The sequence below is a fragment of the Gasterosteus aculeatus genome, chromosome 12 (assembly GCF_964276395.1).
Source record: "Gasterosteus aculeatus chromosome 12, fGasAcu3.hap1.1, whole genome shotgun sequence".
Lineage (NCBI taxonomy): Eukaryota > Metazoa > Chordata > Actinopteri > Perciformes > Gasterosteidae > Gasterosteus > Gasterosteus aculeatus.
The window spans coordinates 6905077-6925012 of record NC_135700.1 but is presented as its reverse complement, the minus strand read 5'-3'; the positions used below and the strand labels follow the sequence as shown (position 1 = coordinate 6925012).

Sequence of the window (19936 nt, the reverse complement as noted above, 5' to 3'; positions counted from 1 at the left end):
TAACTCCCTATAAAAAGGTGCATTTTTTGCTTTAGTTACAACAAGAGGCACCTTCCACCGTCACTATTACTACCATAGGAAACCTTCAAACTGACAATTTTCCAAGCGTGCGAGTCAGTGAGCATCAACACCGCATGGCAATGACCCGCTCCTGCCCTCCTTCAAAGGCATCACGGTCATCTCACTGCGGAGGGAACTGATTCAGTCGAGCATCTTGAGATTAGTGCGTGTTGTGTCCTTATGGCTGTGAATCGTGCAGGAAGAACACATTCCTCCTTTCTTTCAGAATATTTGGACCTTGAGGTTGTTTGATAATGTGGGCAGAAAAACTTCCCTTTCCTTTTTGTGCACAAGCATTAGGGATGACTTCTCCCGTCTGTTATTGAATGAAACTAACAGACCTGAGATCGAGGTGCGTTTGGGACACTTTGCCTCGCATGTATCAAACAGATGGAACACTCATTTTTTCACACCTGATTGGACGCTGTCATACGTTCTAAATGGTTCAGTGCATCCATAGATTTAAAGGAACTGGGTTTGTTGAATGTATTGCCTTTCCGCCATCACTTCCTGGTGGCACTAAATACTAATATGTTAACTAAGGTATCCTTGAACGGAGGTGGTGAAGCCTGCACGGCTGTCCTCCACGTCTTTTGTTTGCCTGCGTCAATATCCGATGCGTAGCGGTGTGGACGTGTTTACACCAGCCGGCTGCGTTTTGTTGTTTGTGTTGCTGCCGCGTTGAAGTGCAAAAGTCTCCACTGATAATGAGGTGTGTGGAGTGTTTTTGTTTGTTGTTTCTATTAAAGTGAGGAGTGTGGCGTGGGCAGAAGTTAGCGGCGCTGCCTCCCTCTTGCTCTTTTAGCTCCAACCAGCTGATGTCGGATCAAAAATAATGATCTATTCTCTTGGATGTTACAGCTAAATGCTACCTATCACACACACACACACACACACACACACACAGAGGATGGAGCTTGACATTTGTTGGAGCCACACGCATTAAGGAATACACAGTGGAGTTTCTAGTTTGAGCTAAAGGGAATTTGTTTGTCTCTTGTGGATTTCTCCACGCGAGATCTGTGCGTCATCATCGAGGTATGAAGCAGCTCGATTGTGACACAAGTTGACTTGAAGTGGTGCAGGAAAACGATTTCCCCCGAATAATGCGCTATTTGTGAGAATTAGAGGTAACAAAAGGGGGACAAAACATGCAAATTGTTGAGATTTGCTCTCTAAATTATCTAAATTAAACAGCTTGAACAAATGTGCTGTTATATTTTGCGTGTCACAGTGGCAAAAAGTCTTTGAGCAAAATATTTCCACCCCCGGGTGTCCCGTCGTTGTGGGGAATCGGCATGCGCACCTTTCCTTTCTCTCGCCCTCATTTTGTACATCAAAGATGTAATTTCTTGGCCGAATGCCACCATAGATGCTTTCTCCACGAGAACACGCCATTCAGCCTCTACATAATGGGCCCTCCTTTGCACAACAATTTGAGTTATTATTTTCAAAGCAATCTCTCTTGTTATGGTTTTTATGGCCGACTGACGTATACGTGGTATATGAGCGTTAACGTCTGTGCAGGGAGCGAAGTGCAGTTATTCTGTTTTAAGGGGGACCTCAGAATGCATCTGTGGCTACTTACTCTTACCTCAGTCAGCATGACGAGTAATTATTGACTTCAAAATCCCCTAAAAGTCACCAAAATCTCCCATATATTAGGATAATAGGGCTGTGGTGCTTTTTTCCACAATCTCTTTCTTCTTTTCTTTCCACTTTTTGAGTGTACGGCCGCACAATAGGGAATCGTACCCGACGGAACAAGAAATTCTATGATGTCAAGCAGTTCTTCGATATTTGAAGTTAAAGTGGTAAAGACGTGTGGGCGTTCTGGCTGACCGTTAATGAAGAGCAAACATGAGACGTTCTGCGGGCTTTCACCTCTGCTGCTTCTCTGTTTGAAGTAGGAAAGGTACAATTATCCTCTTTGTAAAGCTCCGTACATTCTTCTCTTCCATACTAAACACACGTTGTGTTAATTGGGACGGGACACTGACACTGCTCAGAGCAAACCAACCAGGGTGGAAGTGATCCGGCTTTGGGAGCAACTTTATCTCTAAGGCGTCAGAGCATGGAGGCATGTTAGCGATAGATACTTATAACATGCCGTTATGTTATGCAAAAAATATATGTATATTGTAGCAAGTGAGTCATATTTAAAAGGATCAAGAAACAAATGAAAGCTCAGATTCTTCCAGCTTTATACTCAACATAGTCTTGTAGTGTAAGACCTGCTGTGACACTACTATGTTCATGTTGTGCCTGCACAGGAGAACGGATGAATATGTGAGTGTTTCCTAAAGCAATTTGATTTGTGTACCATACCACACCAACGGTCTTTTCTCAAAAGTGTGTTAACTCTGGAAAAACTCCCACTCAATAGTTTCAATGCTGGTAATAAAATGCCAAGAAACAAATTGTGATGTAGTTTATTGAGAATAACCATAAAACTAAAGCATATTTCTGCAAATGCATCTCAAATATACCCAACAGAGATGATCCTGGTCCAAAGTTCAGAAGACGCTTGGCAATGTGTCTCAATTATCCTGTGTTTATATTTTCAATTGAGAGTAAATAAAGTCAAGGTTTTTACGCCGGAGGAGACTGTAATGTTTACAAGGCAGTGACACACCGACGAGCAGCAGCTCGGCCTCTGTTTGTACTATGAAACACATGTGATCATCTTGTTTTTCCACCATTAGTAGTCATTTTAGTCAGAATGGAGCCACTATAGCAGAATTATGGGGTTCGGGAGTGTAGCGCGGACGAGCTACGGCACGCAGCTAACGCAGCTAGTCATTAGGTAAACAAATCACTTGATTTCCACATTGGCACAAATTGTGGTCTTGGCAGCGCATTCTTTTTTCCCCCCCAAGGAAAAGCGACTTCTTGCTTCCCCGTCCTCGTTTCATTTGGTTAGTAGAGCAAGGATGTAGATGGAGAACTCTGCTCCCGCTGGTTCCTTGCAGCCTTCCGCCGGGATGACGGTGAGAAAAGTGGCGGTTCCTGCCCAAATGTGCAGATGTGGCTTCTAATACCGGACTATTTTTTTCTGGCAATGCAGCTTTCTGTCGGAGCCGCCGGCAGCCCAGCCATTCTTTTTACTGAGGTGGAAAACACACACACACACTCCACTCAGCGACTGAGTGTTTGATGTCGAAATGGTCCACCCCATCTTCCTGCGAGCCCCCTATTGCAGCAGAAATGGACTAAATGTCACACTCCACCTGGCCGCTCCGCCCGCCCGCCCCCATGTGTGCCGGCGCGAGTGTTCGTGTACCATGCAGCCATGCATGTAGCAGTAGGTTCTGAAATGGAGCCTTTTCTAGGAATACAAAATGGGGTCACAGATGGAAACGGCTGAACTGCGGTGATTTCTGAGACGGCTGCATGGCGGCGCACGACGAGGCCCTGACCACGGCCCGCGCTGCTGGTGATTGCAGAATCAGCGACCGGACCAGTTGCTCCCCATGGAAACGTCCGATGTCACAGGGGTCTTTGGAGAGGGGTGCGAACCAACGAGACAGGAATAGCCAGAGGAAGATGTGGCACTTGTGCACAACACACACACACACGCACACACTGGTTTTAAACAAAGCACATACACACATCCATGTGCAAAACTGTCCAGGCTATAGGTCAGTTAGTGTTTGACAGTGACATAATATTGTAGTTCACCTCTACCTGAAAGTTGTTGCAAAATCATAGCAAACCTCTCTGTCCTTGTCTCCTCCGTCCGTCTCGTGCCCTTCGATGGACGTGTGGCAGAAAAAAAGTTTAAAGTATCATATCAGGTTTAATATTTTCAATGTAAAAATATGTATATGTAAAATATATAAGTACCAGTCAAAATGTTGGGGACGCGTTGTGACCACATCACAACTGTGTGTTACCGAGACTTCACTGAAGTAGTTTCTGTGTAGGGTAGACGCGCCTCCATGTCACGTTTGAGGCTACGGTGGAAACCTTGAGGCTGGTGGGGTTTTTTTGTCCGGCTGCTTGCAGGAGTGTGATTCAGCCCGCAGAGTCTTCCTCTCAGCCCACTTAAAGGAAGCTAGAGACTAAATGCATTCTGATTCAATCATATCCAAATACGTCGCATACAAAGCATCTTTCAATGCAACGTCTCAAGCTAAATTATAAAAACCATTACCATATAAAACTAGTCATAAACAGTTGTAAGAAACATCCTTTGAATTACATGAGTGTTTGCACTGATCTAAGTGGTGGCCTGCTTCAATAAGCAGAACACGGAGTACATAATAAATCCTCAGTCCCATACGGCAGCGGAGAGCCAAAGCAGGGCGATATTGTGACGTCCACGTTGAGATAAAATGTGATGAAGTTACGGTTTAGACAACGGCTCATTCTGTGCCCACCCATGTGCAGCAGAGCAACAATGAATGTTTCCCGGTTATGTAAAGCGCGCTGCTCTTTACCTTTTTTGGATGCCTGGATGAGTTGCGCCACATTAAGTTTAGGTTTGCTCTTGCGTGTGTGTATGTGTGTGTCTGTTTGTGCGTGTTTGTCTGCGTGTCTCCATTCATCAGTATGCAAGCCGACCGAGCAGCTGCCAAGAGCTTAGCAGGCTGTTGCTAGGCAATGCCGTTTAGAACACATCTTTCCCTGTGTGTTGGGATGCAGGGTAGCGGGGTTTGTCTCCCGGTTTCATTCTGAATTGTGGGGTTGGAAACTGGAGTGTTTGCCTTGTTAGTCCCGCACTACATTTCCCCCTCCGAAGCGAGGCTTCGTCGGTGGGCGGCCGGTTTGTCCTCAGATGACTTTCTAAACAAATAGAATTGAGTGGCCATCCAGGGAGCTTTTCAGTCATAAACGTGTGGCTTTTCCATCAGATGATTACTTTTAAAATAATGCCAGTATGCCACATCTCAGTGTGCGACGCTGCAATGCTTCGTACAACTAAAGGGTGCAGAGGGGCCTGTATGCGTGCTTCATTTAACAACATGCACATGTTTTTCTTTGAAGTGATAATCTCCAGTGTGGGAACACAAATACATCTCTGCTGTCCTCTGTCACGGGTTGATCCAAGACAGCAGCTGTTCAATCGATACCCGGGTTCTGCAGTGTCTTTCGTTATCTACTCTTAGCACACCAGGTCTGATAAGTGTTGGAATTAAGTCTGCGCCCTCCATTGTGCCAGTCGCTATTATTTTTCCTTCTTGTATGGAAATCATTTAACCTGCCAGAACAGCAAATCAAAGGAAAGGGGCTCAGTGAAAAGCTTGATTGATGGGTGATGTGAGGAGTAAGATGCAACGAGGCGGCACTTCCTGTCCTGTGAGGAGGGACAGCTGCGCCCTTTTTCACAGGTATATCTTATTATTAACAAAAGCAATGTAAAGAAAATCATTTAAGTTGAAGCTTTTGCTGAAATTAGCCCACGGATGTCCATGAAAGTCTGTCCAACAGTGGGACGTGTCAGAGTCGGTCTGGTATCACCAAGTTTCTACAGTGGACCTCGGTGACCAAATGTGCGATGGCCTTTGATTCCTTAAATGAAGGGCTGATCCAGGGAAAAGCTGGATTATCCAACATAATCCAACAAAACATTTCTTCCTTTTTGTTTATTCCCTTGGTAGTGCCCATGCGGTCTGTTGGTGTCGGGAGCTTAGTCAGTCATTATGGAACTGGATTCCTGTGAAAACATTAGCAGAGCCAGTGTCGAGGCCTCTGGCGCGGCTGTACGGCACTGACAGATGGGCTTTTCAAACCCGCTGCCCAAAATCACACCCAGATTTAAGCATTGATCCTTCTCGCGCTGCCACCTCAGCGACTCTTGCACCTAGAGATAATGCAAGATTGTATCGTTGCCCAGTCGGGGTTTATTGGCAGGCTAATGGCACTAATCTAACCTCAATCTGAATTGCGATACATGTGGATTTGCAGCTGGTGGTAGTTCTTGAGATCAGCGATGGAAGGCCAGCGGATGCAATGCTGCAATGTGATAGTTTTACACACACGCTGTTCATCGCCACGGTGTCAACTGCACAGCGTCCTCACTTTTGCTCAGTATGGAGAATAGATATTCTCTGAAGTACGTATTGAACACCTTACACATTACAAATCATTTTAAACCAGCCTCACTGAAACAAGCTGTTATCAAACTATCTTCTAAGACTATTCATAGCTAATTGTCTTTAGGCGGGATATCCTCGCACCAAAACACAGCAACTGAAGTTTGACTTGATTTTCAGTTGGATGATGTGAATATGAGGATTCAATGAACAAAGTAAACAGCAGAAAAGTGGGGAAAAAAGACATTTTTTAATTGGGGAACCAGATTAAAGTGAAAGTGCACGACCAAAGCAGCCCAACCTGAGTCCATCAGGAGACGGGAGGGTTAGTGAAGTGGTGTAGGAGGATGGAGGAGAGCGTTGGGAGGGTGACGGCAGGTCATTCTGTCATGGAGTGAATGGAGTTTGCTTCCATCGTTAAAACTCAAAAGAGCATTTTTGAAATACACCCTCATCGCACGCTGCGGAAATAAAGCGCTGGTAGAAGGAGTCCCTGTTGTCGGCGTTGGGAGGCAGAAAGGCAACAAAAAAAACCTGGATGGAATCAGAGGGGGGGTAGTAGATAAGTGGATGAGAGGAAATAAGAATAAAGAAGGAAAAGGAAAGGAAAGGAAAGAACATCAACAAGGAGGCGGCGTGTAGGTCCAGCCTCCCGCTGGAGGGAGACGAGTAGAGAGATGGAGGCATGAGTGCATGGGTAGATGCAGGTGAAGGAGGACAGGTAGCGGGGAGCTGTGTGGGAGGCGCAGGGAGAGAGGGGTCATCGCTGTGATTAGTGGTCAGCCTCCTAGCAGCTTCTGGAGGCCAATTAGAAGGGAGGTGGGAGGAGGTGGGAGGAGGTGGGTACGGTGGAGGAGTCCCCGCGGGCGCTCGCACCAATTCACTCATCGCCGCTGACACAGGGTTCACACAATAATCAAAGCCCCAGACCCTCAAACACGCACGCACACACACACACACAAACACACACACACACACACACACACACACACACACACAGGTGCATTCTTAGTCTGGTGGCCCCATTTTAATCAAATGTGTTACTTGAATTATTAATAATAATATATATCTTTTTAAGCTGACATCCACGGTACATCAAAGAAAGTGAACTGATGTTGCTCACCGTTGCTTGTTCAGTCGAAGCAACTTCTCTCAAAATAAAATGACAACATTTTGTTGGGATAAAAAGTTTATTTGGATATTTTGATTAGAAGACCGCTCTATTAGACGTTGAGAACACATGTTTTAATTTGCATATTTTAGCAATTTGATTGTTTGATTTATTTCTCATTTAGCTAGGTAAGTTATTTATGTCACAATCTGAATCCTTTGACAATTGCGTATCCAATAACACAGTAACACACAATAACAAGTCTCGTCCAATAATTATTTAGACTTGACACAGCTTCCCAGTGCACAATACGGCTACTTAATTACCATTTAGATATCTGTCACTCACGGTGGGCGGTTGTGGGTGAGTGGGGGACCACGGTCGTCCTCCAATCAGAGGGTTGTCGGTTCGATCCCAGGCCCGGCTGACCCGCATGTCGTTGTGTCCTTGAGCAAGACACTTAACCCAACATTGCTCCTGTAGCTGCGACTACAGTGTGTGGATGTTAGTTACTGATGGGCAGGTGTCACTGTGTGTGGTTCTCCTGTCATCAGTGTGTGAATGGGTGTGAATGGGTGAATGATGTCATGTAGTGTTAAAGCGCTTTGAGTAGTCAGAAGACTAGAAAAGCGCTGTACAAGTACAGGCCATTTACCATTTACCATTTACTTGTGTTGCTTTTGAATTCTTGAAGAAAAACTATATTCAGCTTTCTTGCATGCCTCCACGGTGAATTAAGAATCACTAATGATTCGGACAATTCATTAACGAATTGTTGAGCTTCGGAGTTCAACTAATTAGTACAGCTATGCTACACTTTTCCCTCACATGTGCAAGTGAAATGCTGACAGTGTCCGGCTGCCGGAGAGCCACAGAGTGCCGAGTTTGACAAACCCGCACTAGAGAAGAAAAGAAAAGCGTCAGCTCTCAGGTTGTTTTTAGCCGATAAGGTTCATTAAAATGTGTCCAGATGGGCCCAGTACTGATCTTTAGGACCCTCTGGAGACATCGCGCCCTAATGATGATTGGATATAGATCAATATAGACTTGTGTACATGGAAATGCATTCAAAAATATTACTGCCGCAGTTATTACAAAACTAAGGGGTAAGTCTTTTTCTTTCTGTGTGTGTACATTATATGTGTGTGTGTGTGTGTGTGTGTGTGTGTGTGATCCACATCATGACCTTGAGTTCATCACCACCCCTGCAGTGCTGGAAAAGTTCCTTTTGAAGTGCAAACATCTCAGAAAGGGGACACACACCCACAAACACACACATACACACACACACTGGTGAATAACAATCAGATGCCTCCATGAGTTCAGCCTGAACCTTTGAAACGGCTACATTTTTATCTGCAATTACGTTTTCCTGACTTTGAGGAAGTTGGCATTGACATCCGTTCATTTCTTGGAGACTTACCATAACCGCTACTCGCCTGATCGTGACCCTTAAGGTTTAAGGGTAAAATGTAATGAGATACGTTACGGGGGAATAGCAATAACAAAGTCAAGTGCCCACAATGTGGCCGTGTAATCTGATTTACAGTATCTGCCCAGAAAACGGGTAGGACACACACACACATTAGCTCTCCCTGGAAAATTGCGACAATTTCCTGCAACTGGAGACCTGATTATCTGCCGGTGAGCCAATCGGGGCTCACCAATGTCTTGACCAATAGGTGCTGCAGTGCTGCGTTGCGTCTAAGGAGAAGGGAACAAGGAGCCAGTGCATATGCTGTAATGGATTTTGATCATAATGTAATGGATCAGACAGAATTACCTTTAAACCACAAGCTAGTATATATATATATATATATATATATATATATATATATATATATATATATAAAAAAAATCACAGCCCGTCTCTTAATCCTGCCCCCTCCCGTCCTCCCGTCCTCCCAGCACACAGAAAGACGCAGCCATCCTGAAACACCAGCATGTCAGAGAGAGTTGTCATCTGAACTGAGGCTCTTCTTAATCTGTGTGCTCGAGGCATTATGTGTGCGCTTCAGATTTAATTCCATTCTTGCACTTTCCAGAACTGCGCAGTGTTTAAAATACAGATGCTTGACATGAATCTTGACCTTACCCATCAGCACGATAAGCAGAATATTCACTCCTTTAGTTGCGATGCCAGCTACTGATTCCGGCCCAGGCAACAACATTAAAGGGGCCGTTGAAATCTTGCCGCAAAATAAAAAGTGAATTTGTGTCCCTCAGTCACATGCAATAAATTGAATGTGGCTCGAGCCTTGATGAAATGCCTTTTCTAATTGATCTCGTAATCGTCATTTAGGGTGCTTTGTAAAGATACACATTAAGATCGGCCGCCCACTACACTCTAACTCAACTATTTAAGTACTTAGCCAACAGCTGCCTACGCAGTAAAGAATATTATTTAGAAATAGTCATAATATCAGCAAAGCGTTTCAGAGATGGAAATAAAAGGGTGCTAATAGTTTAGCTTCTGTCAACCACGCAGCCAAAGGATCACAGCTGCTGCCGAAGTTAGCTGAGCGCTAAACTTTGAGCCCTCCATCTGTGAGGCGCTTTGCCGGTGTCGCATTTTACCAATTGAAAGTCTGAGCCATGCTCCTTCGCTCTAGGCCGCCATGAACACAGCGAGGAGACGTTTTTTTTGATGTTTTACTTCAGCCTACCACTCTCGGGCGGCTGGTGTTTGCCTCCAGCCTCTGCTTTGTTTCGCCTCCGGCTATAACAGCGTGACGTCAGCAGGTGTGGCACAGTGGCAAGATTCAACTTTGGTAATATCCGGCTTATTTCCCTGTGTGAATACACTGTATTTTTGTGGGTGATATTTGCAAAGTTATTCCCTGAACTTTGCCCTTTTTGCATGCCATGCATCATAATTTCAATAACTAGTGATTTTTTTTTAAATATGGGAACACAGCGCTCATGCAGGTTGATCCTACAAGGTCTTTACATCAGAAGAACCGTGCCTGCTGCTGATGACCAGAGCGCGTGTGCAAGGGCAATCAAAGCGGCCATTAGATACTTTGGGAGAACACTACAATGAGACAATAAAACGGCAACAAATCTAGTTAACTGGTACTCTGTGGCTGCGACACCTCTTGAACCATTTTAAAACGTTGGAGAGGCACACAGAGCACGTTTCAACCACCAATTTGACCACTTAGATTGCAAGTGTGACGTCGGCCCGTGTTTTAATATAACTGAATTGTCTATGCCTCCATTTGTGGAGGTCATAACATTAAAGAAAATATTGGTGCTGTCACGTAATAGAGACACAGGAAGACAAGAATCCCTTCAGTTTAAATGCTCCACCAATGTGCACTTTGCTGAAGCGAAGGCAACCCACTCTGGTGTTGGCTGACAGTATCGCATTAATGACAGTAATCGGTCAGCATGTCATAAACCGTCACACTCTTTGCATTTCCTTTTTCCAACATTGTGAGGGAGGAGTATTTTATGCTGCAAGTACAACATGTTTGATGTTTTTCCAACGACGCCTCGCACTCTTTCAAGTGTTTAAAAGCATCCTAGATGACAGATGTCCCACCAGGCTGAGCTCATTCAGCGCCGCTCCTTAGACACATGCGTTGGGATGGAGTGGGGAGACGTCTGAAATCCTGCGAGTGGGGGGGACTTTTTATTTTATTTTGCTTAGTCTATATTTAGACCAGAGCCTTTTTTCCCCTTTGCCACTCCGATGGAGATCTAAGAACAGGTACGTAGAGCCATCATCAAAGACAGAGAGGCGCGTAGACGGAGCAAGTTCAGGATTCAAACCCCCCTCTCTCGAGAGTCGAAGGGAGATGTTGACTGATACTGAACGCAGAAGTACAGGAAGAGGGATGGAGAAGAGAAAGTAAAGAGAGGCTGTGTATTATTCCAGCTCTAGTAAATGAATCCTATTAAAGCCTTTTCCGAATACAATGAAAAGTTCGCCACAATGAAAAGTTTGTATTCTAATCAAGCAGAGACAGACACATGCAATATTTGAAGTTGTGCTATAAGTGCAGAATGCGCTTTCTTTTTTTATCCGCAATTATGGGTCAACACGTGCGCAGCAAGAGAGCAGCGCCGGCAGATCTTTCGCTATGAACACCGCCACTCTTATTTTGGAAAGAGTAAATCCTCCTGAAACGTAATGTCCCAGAATGCGAATGTGTGGCCATACTGACTCCACAGAGAGTCACTGTAGCAATGGTTTGTCAGAGTGTGTTGAGCACGGCTGTTTAGTGACGCCTTGTGCACTAAAGCCAATTGACTAATGTTATTTCTGTGATAAACAGTGTAGTGGTGAACCGACCGGTTTTTAACAAGCTCCCTGTGCAAAGGAAACCATAGATCGGAGATGATGGATAGTTGAAGAGGGTGGAGCGTCTATAAAAAATTGTTTTGCAATTGCACACTCGAGAGGATAAATCCACCTGACATCTGTTATTCAGGTGTTGTCAAGCTGATCTCAACTCATTCGGAATAAATACAAGTTATACAAGCTAACAAATTCCCAAAGGTCTCCATTTAAGGGTCAGTCGGAGACATTGGCATAAAAACGGGGATTGTGGACTATTTTCATGTGTGGTTCAGAGGAAGTTGGGGCTGGTGGGGGACGTTTGCAGGGACCAGGCTCAGCATCAGAAATGAAATGTGAGGAGCTTATTCTCCAATTATAACTTCCACCACGCCGGGAGTTTAAATGTGACTGTGGATTTTTAGAGATTTTTTTTTGTAATGAATCCCTTCTCATGCGTATCCCTCTCATTCTCCCCCCTCGCCTCCCAGTGGTCAGCAGGCCTTTCTGTTGGAGAACGTGCCCTGTAACAACGCCAGCTGCCATGGCGTTGGGAGGATGTTCCAGATCCTCTGGGACCAGTCGGATTTGGGAGCCATCCAAAATGCCGTCATGGCAACGTTCTTTGACATCTATGAGGACGTGAGTGGTTTGTGTTGAGTTGATGTTCAAAGACGTAAAGCACCGCCTTTCCTCTCCTCCCTCCGTCTCTTCACACCTCTTACTCTCCTCTAAATTTCCCACAGTTTTTGTCCGTCGATGCTGTGGCTTTGACAACGTCTCCAGTATTAAATAGGTTGATGCCAAAGTGAGAAGAAAATGAATAAATCTCAAAGAGTACACAAGAATATTTGCAGAAAAGTGGATTATGTGTAAATCTTTGTCGTGAACAAAATGATTTAAGTTTATTCCTTTAATGCTCAGAAGTAATATTCCAGACTCAGACAGATTTGTTTCTAATCAGTAATGTGGTCTAAAGCCCATTCTTCAGCTCTTTTGCGAGGATACTTTACTCCATCATTTCCAGCTTTGCGTTTAAGACAAAGCACCATCATTTAGCCTATTTTTCACCTTTTTCAAGTGTGTTTTCCAACTGTGTGTCCATGGTAACAATGGTGATGCCTTTTCTTTTTTAAACGATGCACCGGTTAGAATGCAAAACACACTTTGTCTTAAAAAAATATAGATTGATGTAATTGAGGGGGCAAACTAATAAATATTTAGTAGGATTAGCAAGGCATAGCTTTACTTAATCTGGTTTACTACAGCAATATGAAAACAAAATAAATTGCTATCGCTCTGTTTTAATTGCAGTAAATGAATCAATGGAAATTGGCAATGCTACAATTACTAGAGAACATGATGCCGATCTGTAAGAGATCTGCTGTCAGGTCTGCCCACAAGACATCAAACAAACAAGTTTTAGAAACTCGAGATCAGTCAAGAATGTGCTTTGCTAACGCCGTAGCTGCTCCATCCACTGTCAAAATAACGCCATGCGAGCACAAGTACGGCAGTCACGCACATTCATACCCATCCGATGCGACGGTCTCTGGACAATCAGCGGTTACAGTGATATTCATATTTTACCTCCTTCTCTGGTTCAGCGACGTCCATAGAATCCCACCGCTGACAGACTTTCCCACAACGCAGCCAGATTTCTCAAGCCAGTGGATCAATTTCAACACGCGTCCATTGGCCTCACGTGCATTATAAGGAATTCTCCGTTGTGAACACACCATTACACGCGGTTACACACAGAATGCGCGAGATGCTGCAATAACAGCCTGCCGCGCCTGCCCCTTCTTATCGGAATTAATTATTACTGCTAATGCGGCCTGTCTGTTAAGACTCAGCCCGCTCGCTCTGTTTGTGAGGGAATGTACAAATGGGAGAGAGAGAGAGACACAAAGTGATGAGAAGGAAGAAGGGGATGAATAAAGAGATGATGAGATAATTTCCTAATCAGTGTGTTAGAGGAGTAAAGATGTACATCACACACACACACACACACACACACACCAGGCTTCTATTGTCCCTCATCTGGGTGCCTGTCTTCATTTTCAGGGTATATTAGACATGCTGGTTCTAAGCCAAGCAGAGGACAAACACGACTTGATCATCCACGCTTTGAAGAACAATTACGAGGCGGATGCCTACTTCGTGAAAGTGATGGGTGAGTGACTGAGTCGCCGAGTTCCTTTCTCCTCTCTCCACGCGCCTAAACCAGCTCGCTGGACGGGCCCACAGAGAAAGAGCCCCCTCGCCTCCTCCTGTCTTCTTCTTCACAAATCACATTGATGGAAATACAACTGAAGTTTCAATATTATTATGGTTTAGTGTATTCCTCTTTTTGTTTTAGCATGGCCGTTCCCCTCAGACCAATTAGAATCACTGAACACAAGCAGCTCTTTTCCCAGGCCCAGAAAACCAGATGGCCGCAACTATTATCCGTCATGTTTTTTTCCATTCCTAGCCTCGAGCTGCTCAGTCGGAGGACAACGGGGGGTCTCGTCTGAGCTTTTGGTTCTATTTCAACCTGCATTAATACCGTCAATCCTCCTTCCCGGGGTCTCCACTTTAAGTCCGTATATTACTCTCAACTGTAAATGGAGCGCGGCACACGGCTCACAGTCTACCTGCGCAGGAGTGGGAGCAGAATAATGGTCGGTAAAATTGAAATTGATTATGTTTTACTTGCTGGAAACGTGCACAAAATAAAAGTCGCACATATTGTTCTGGAAGTGCAAACCCCGTTGCTTCTGCAGTCTGACTGCCTTGTTTGTGCCAGTCTCGCTTTTGTTTATTTTTATAGATTATGTGTGCCTTTCTTATGTTATAATGTTGTACTACTGTTTCACTCTGTGTAGCTATAAATCCTGGATGTGGAGTCAGACAGGCACCTTTGCTGCATGTCAGGCTCCTCCCTCTCTCCACATGTAACCCGTCACTTTCCACTTTTGACTGCCTGATGAAGGTGTCAGAAATGCCAGAAAAATACCCTGAAATGTTCACTGATTCAGGGGAGATAGCGCACACCGCTGGTGCAATATACTGCATTCCCCTCGCACTTTAAAGCCCGTATGCACAAAGTGCGTCTGGCTTTAAGCAACCGTAGCTTCAATATCTGTGTGCGATTTTGTTTTCTATTTTTGTCTCGCTGCTTTTTTGTCTCAGTTAATAGAAGCATTTTCTCGCCTTCCTTATTGGCACAGTGTTTGAGTGAAATTGAAGGCGCTGTCTTTTGAAGTTAAAATGTTGGCACAGCGTTAGTACCTAGTGACATTTGAGGAAAGCAAAAATAGTCCCGCTCAAGGGTGGGCCTCTGCACAGTTTAATCTGTCACTCTCCTCTGCTCATTAGTAGCAAAAGCAGCATTGTTCATCCCTTTCTGTTGCGGAGCAGTTTGCACACATTGGAGAGGGGGGGGCTACTTAAATCATCACCATGCCTTGTGAAGCACACTTACAGTATGTAATCATTATTAGCATTACATATACACATTTGCACTAATACGCTCTGAGATAAATGTGTAACACAACAGTATCTCTGATATAATGCAGACGCCACACTGTTAAGCTGCAAACTGAGAATGAAGAAAATCAAAAGCCGCCTGAGAAAAAGCAGCAGAGGCAAATACTTGGCTTCACAATAATTCATTAATTCAATTGAATTGATTACAATACACAATGAGACTGTGACTGTGACCGTTTTACTTTGATGGGTGATGCTACACAACTTAGGTCTGCAACGGTCAGGTGAGCTCCAGTCTGCAGCTAGCATTGGATGAGCACAGCTGTCTGCAGTGTGGAGCTCATTGGTCAGACAGAAGGGCTCTCAGTGAAGTTGTAAGCAGCTCGTCACCGTTAGCAGATGTACCAGTTAGCACATATTTCTCATTTGGCTGAAACAAGCTGGTGTTGTGATGATGCTCAGTAGGGACTCATTGAGTTTAAAGGCCATTCCTTCTCCTGCAGGTTTTCTTAGTGGCTCATTAGATCTCGCTCAGGTTGAAGAGGAGCAGTGATGCAGGGTTCAGATCATATCCTTTGTCCATATATTCCAAATGCTTCCCGTCTTGTGTTCTTATGTGGACTAACTCGTGGCTTTGGGCCCCGCAGCAGGCTCATTGTACACCAGATCCAGGAGAAGTGGACCCAACAGGAGCAAGCCAAAAATCATCAACAATGAATGGTTCCGTGTGAACAGTATGTCTAGCCGCCCCCAATAGAATCAATTCCTCTTGTGCCGCCTCCCTGAGCCCCGCTGTTGTTTTCCGTTATCCACGTCTTGACTCGGTGCAGCACATCAACGAAAACACACGGATACTCCCACACCAAAGCCTCCCCTCCTCCTTTATACGACATCAGTCATTTCACGTTCGGCGGTGTATTTTTCATACGTGTTCGGTGTTGCGTTTGCTAAATCTAGCCGAGTGCAGACTAACGAAATGAAAATGTATCCGTCAAGTGTTACACCGTGTCAACTTTTCATTCCCCTCCCCTGTGAACGCGAGCTCAGATGCATCTCAATAGCCTCGTACATCGCGTGACTGCCTCCCTCCCCACCCCCCCTCCGAGGGGAAGAATAGTTTACGTTCTGTTCTTTTGGGGCGTCTCTGATAGCGTTACACCGTGATAAGTGCGTCTGAGTGGGTGAACTCCATGTTCAGAGTGACGCGTTCTGTCAGCCAGCAGTGGGTCTTTGCAGGCGGCCCGATCCAGACGGAGTCTCAAGATGACGCCGCTCAAGCCTCCCCAGGGCATTGTTGAACAACACTCGCAGAAGGATCGACTCTGTGTCCGACCCTCTGTGTGTGTGTGTGTGTGAGTGACAGCTAAGGTCCCAGGATGCAGGCGGGCTTCCCGAGGTTAATCCCTCTCAGGTCGGCCGCGGGGAGCAGCTTCGCCTTCTCGGTCTGTCAGACGACCTCGACGTGTTTTTTTTAGATGACCTGATCCAGCACCGGTCTCACATCCTACCATGCGCCCGACATGCAGCAGTTCACAGGCTCGCTCGTTCCATCAAGGCCTGTGCGTCTTTTGCCATAGGTGCATATTTTATTTCAGAGCAGATTAGAGGGGTTTTGCTGCACAGCCGACGCTGTCGGGTGTAAAAATGTGCTAATCATCGTCATTTACCTAATTTGACTAAATATGCATTCCACATTAGATACATTCTATTTATGAGATACATTCTATAATGCCTTCGGAGCAACGCTGATGCTTTTTTGCTTTTATTTTGACCACACGTATGTTTGGTTGTAGGGAGGTCAGTGGGCTGGTCCACCACTTCGGTTCAGACTGACGTATCTCATCAACGTGATTCTTTGCATTTTATTGAATCTGAAATCCACATCGTAGAGGAGACATAGACATACCTCTTAACATACGCAACTCATACATTCATTGTTTTCGTGTTTTTAAGGAACCTAGAAAGGACACGGATCCCCGCCAAGTCTTACACAAAGCTAAGTGGTGCCACTTTGAGCTGAAAGAGGCGATGAGGTTTGCAGGGTGGACAGATGGATGGATGATTACTGCTGAAGAGACGGGAGAAATCATAAACTCCATCTCCAAATGGAGATTGGGAGGGGGTATCTGCATGAGTGTGTGTGCGTGTGTGTGTGTGTGTTTAGAGAGGAGGAGAGAGAGTGACAGGCAGAACTGGATGGGTTGATTAGTTTCCTGCTCATTTATTAGGATGCAGATTAGCTGCATTGAGAAACATCTGGGAGCCTTTCTCAGACCCAAATGCCCCCACGCCCGCCTCCTCCACCAAATCCAGCTCATCCGCTTCCCTCTCCTCTCTTGTTCGCCCATCGTCTCCTCGTTCATGGCCTCGTTTGTATCTCTCCCCCCCCTCTAACCCGCTTCATTGTTGTTTTTTTCACTCACCCCTCGTCCTGCCCTCACCCCTCTCTCCGGCAACTTGTCTTGTTTCCTGTCCCTCTCTCCGCCTCTCTCGGCCTGTCAGTCAGCAGCGCTGCCTTTTATTCCCTCCTTTCATGTCATTCAAACGCCAACGAGGGGATTTTCGCGATGTCTCTCAGCGCGCCGCCGCCGTCCGGAGGAAGATTTGCCCGCAGGCTGTGTGCTCAGTGCGGCGTGAACACTCTTTTCAGCGTCTGCTGCGGCGGCGCACAAAGGCGGCTGAGTAGGAGCACCTGCTCGCGTGTTTGTCAAAATAGCACCGGCTCACGTTGACAATTGAAGCCTGCAAATATGACGGCTGCACGGCAAAGCCTACGACATCTCGCTGACATTTCCTTCATTGCCTACTAGGGGCAGTAGTTGAGATTTTTATTGTCTTATGATCCCTCTCCTAGAAGATGTGTTATGGTCACACCTCTTGGGAATCCATGGAGCCAGGCACCTGTTTTGCCATCATATCAGCCTTTGCACATCCTGATCAAAAGTGAGAATACCAGCAGCAGTGGTGAGATCATTGTGAAAGCAATCAGTTCAAAAGGAGACCTATAACCTTTTCCACTCATTTGGGGTCTTTGGAGGGCCAACCAACCCTCAATCTGTGAGACAACACAGTGTTTGTCACTACAAGCCATTCTGATTAGAATATCCTTCCTATGTCACATGCAGGCTGGTGAGAAATTACACTGTTATTATTCATGCTATTATACACTAGTATTTATATGTAGCATTTGTCTCTGTCGTTTGAATTCTGTTACACATCATTCTGGTTCATTTTTCGAAGACATTACATGTCAATTGCTTGCAATTTTCCAGTTGCAAGTTTCTGAACAGCACATTTGATCACACCATGTAATGTGCTGCCAACCAAAGTACCTCCACACAGTTGGCCTCTCTGAGCATGGTTCGCTTTTCTTATTGATAGTATTGATATGGCTAATTAACTTGGCGGTCACATTGCATTTGTGGTGTTCCTCCAGAAGTGGAACCATGTAGAAGCCACTGCCAGCTGTTCGGGGACACTGAGCTGCAACAACACTATAATGATGTTACCCAAAGTGAGCAGGCGGCGGCGGCGGGGGGGGGCTCCCTCCGGGATCTCAAACCTCCCGGCAGGACACTGCTTTGTCTTACTTACATTTCGACCAGACAAGACCACAACCAAGTATGTCTAATGTGGGCAAATGGGGACATTTTCTCTCAGGCACACATGAGGAAACCAGTTTCACTTGAGTCATTTTATAGGAAAAAGTTTTTAATACCCAAATGTTCAGTGCTATTTGCCAGACAGTTAAGCATGGGGGGAGGTATGTGTGTTGTGCCCGTGCGTGTCCCTGCAGCTACAGAAGCAGCCTGAGGACAATGAGAAGTGATGAGCATCTCAGAGCAAGCGGCGCTCAGCTGTCAGACTGTTGTGTGCCGCTTGGCTCTCGCTGACTTGCACTTGTAGCCACTAGCGCTGACACGGCACGTCATGTTCCCCCGTCAAGGTCTGCTCATCGCATTTTGCTCTTCATGCATGTGTGTGTGTGTGTGTGTGGGGGCGGGCGTCTGTGTGTGTGACGTCAGCTGACCGGGCGGCTCAGGGTTGTGACGTGTGCGTTAGGTTACCATGACTCCCTCTAGGTTCTTTTTATAGAGTGCCAATGAGGACACAACTCCAGGTGGGCTCCAAAGCAGAGAAAGGTAACCTCTCTGTCCCACACATTAAATAGTCGGGTATCGAAGATATATTATAGGTATATAGATATATATATACTGCTACTATTACATGAAGAGAAACTTTTTGGAGTGGAATGGCACTGGAAGATCATGACTGAACTATAACGGCTCCATGTTTGTATCATGCATAAGAGATACTGGAGATGTTCAATTCAAAACAATTCAATTTGTTGTGCAGGATGCATTCACAAATACAAAATGTATATCGTTACAAAAAGAAAGCAGAGCTTGAAAAAGGGGTCCGGTCCAAGCAAGGGCACCAGCAGTGTGGGGCAGGAGCAGTTGGCTTTAGATTTGTCCTGACATATGTGGTTATCATGTATTCTTTTTTGACTCTTGATGAGGCACAACACTTAATTCCGGTTTCAATTATTGGCAAGATGTCAAGCGTTTGCCTAAAAATGATCACAAAGTCAAATGAAATGGTTGCTTGTGCATGTGCTTAAAATAACACCTGGCACCTCATTTATATTTCATGTAAACACATCAGCCCCTGACAACACCTCAAACGTCTGAAATGCATTCACCCAAACCTGGCTGGCTGCACCGGCTCGCAGTGTTGTACAGAATGTAAGAAATAGATTCTCCGCATTTAATATAAGACCCACCATCTGAGGGGTCTGGGTTTTAACAGGTACATTTACAACAAACTCCTAATGTAACCTTTATTCAACACGTCTGGCGCGGAGTAGCAGGAGTAGCACTGAAGCGGTCTACTGCGATGACTCCGTGGTGAGAAATGACCTGGTTCCTTGTGTCCCGGGTCACAAACTGGCAGCACAGATTAACA

At 45.4% G+C, this 19936-nt stretch overlaps 1 protein-coding gene across 1 annotated transcript in view; it reads left to right on the top strand.

Annotated features, from left to right (window-relative positions):
* The window catches only part of itfg1 (integrin alpha FG-GAP repeat containing 1), a 95292-nt gene that overhangs the window by 49203 nt on the left and 26153 nt on the right, over positions 1-19936 (top strand). The window contains exons 11-12 of the mRNA XM_040169035.2: positions 11986-12136; positions 13562-13670. Of these exons, the coding sequence (XP_040024969.2) occupies positions 11986-12136; positions 13562-13670 (260 nt within the window). The remainder of the gene's footprint in view (positions 1-11985; positions 12137-13561; positions 13671-19936) is intronic.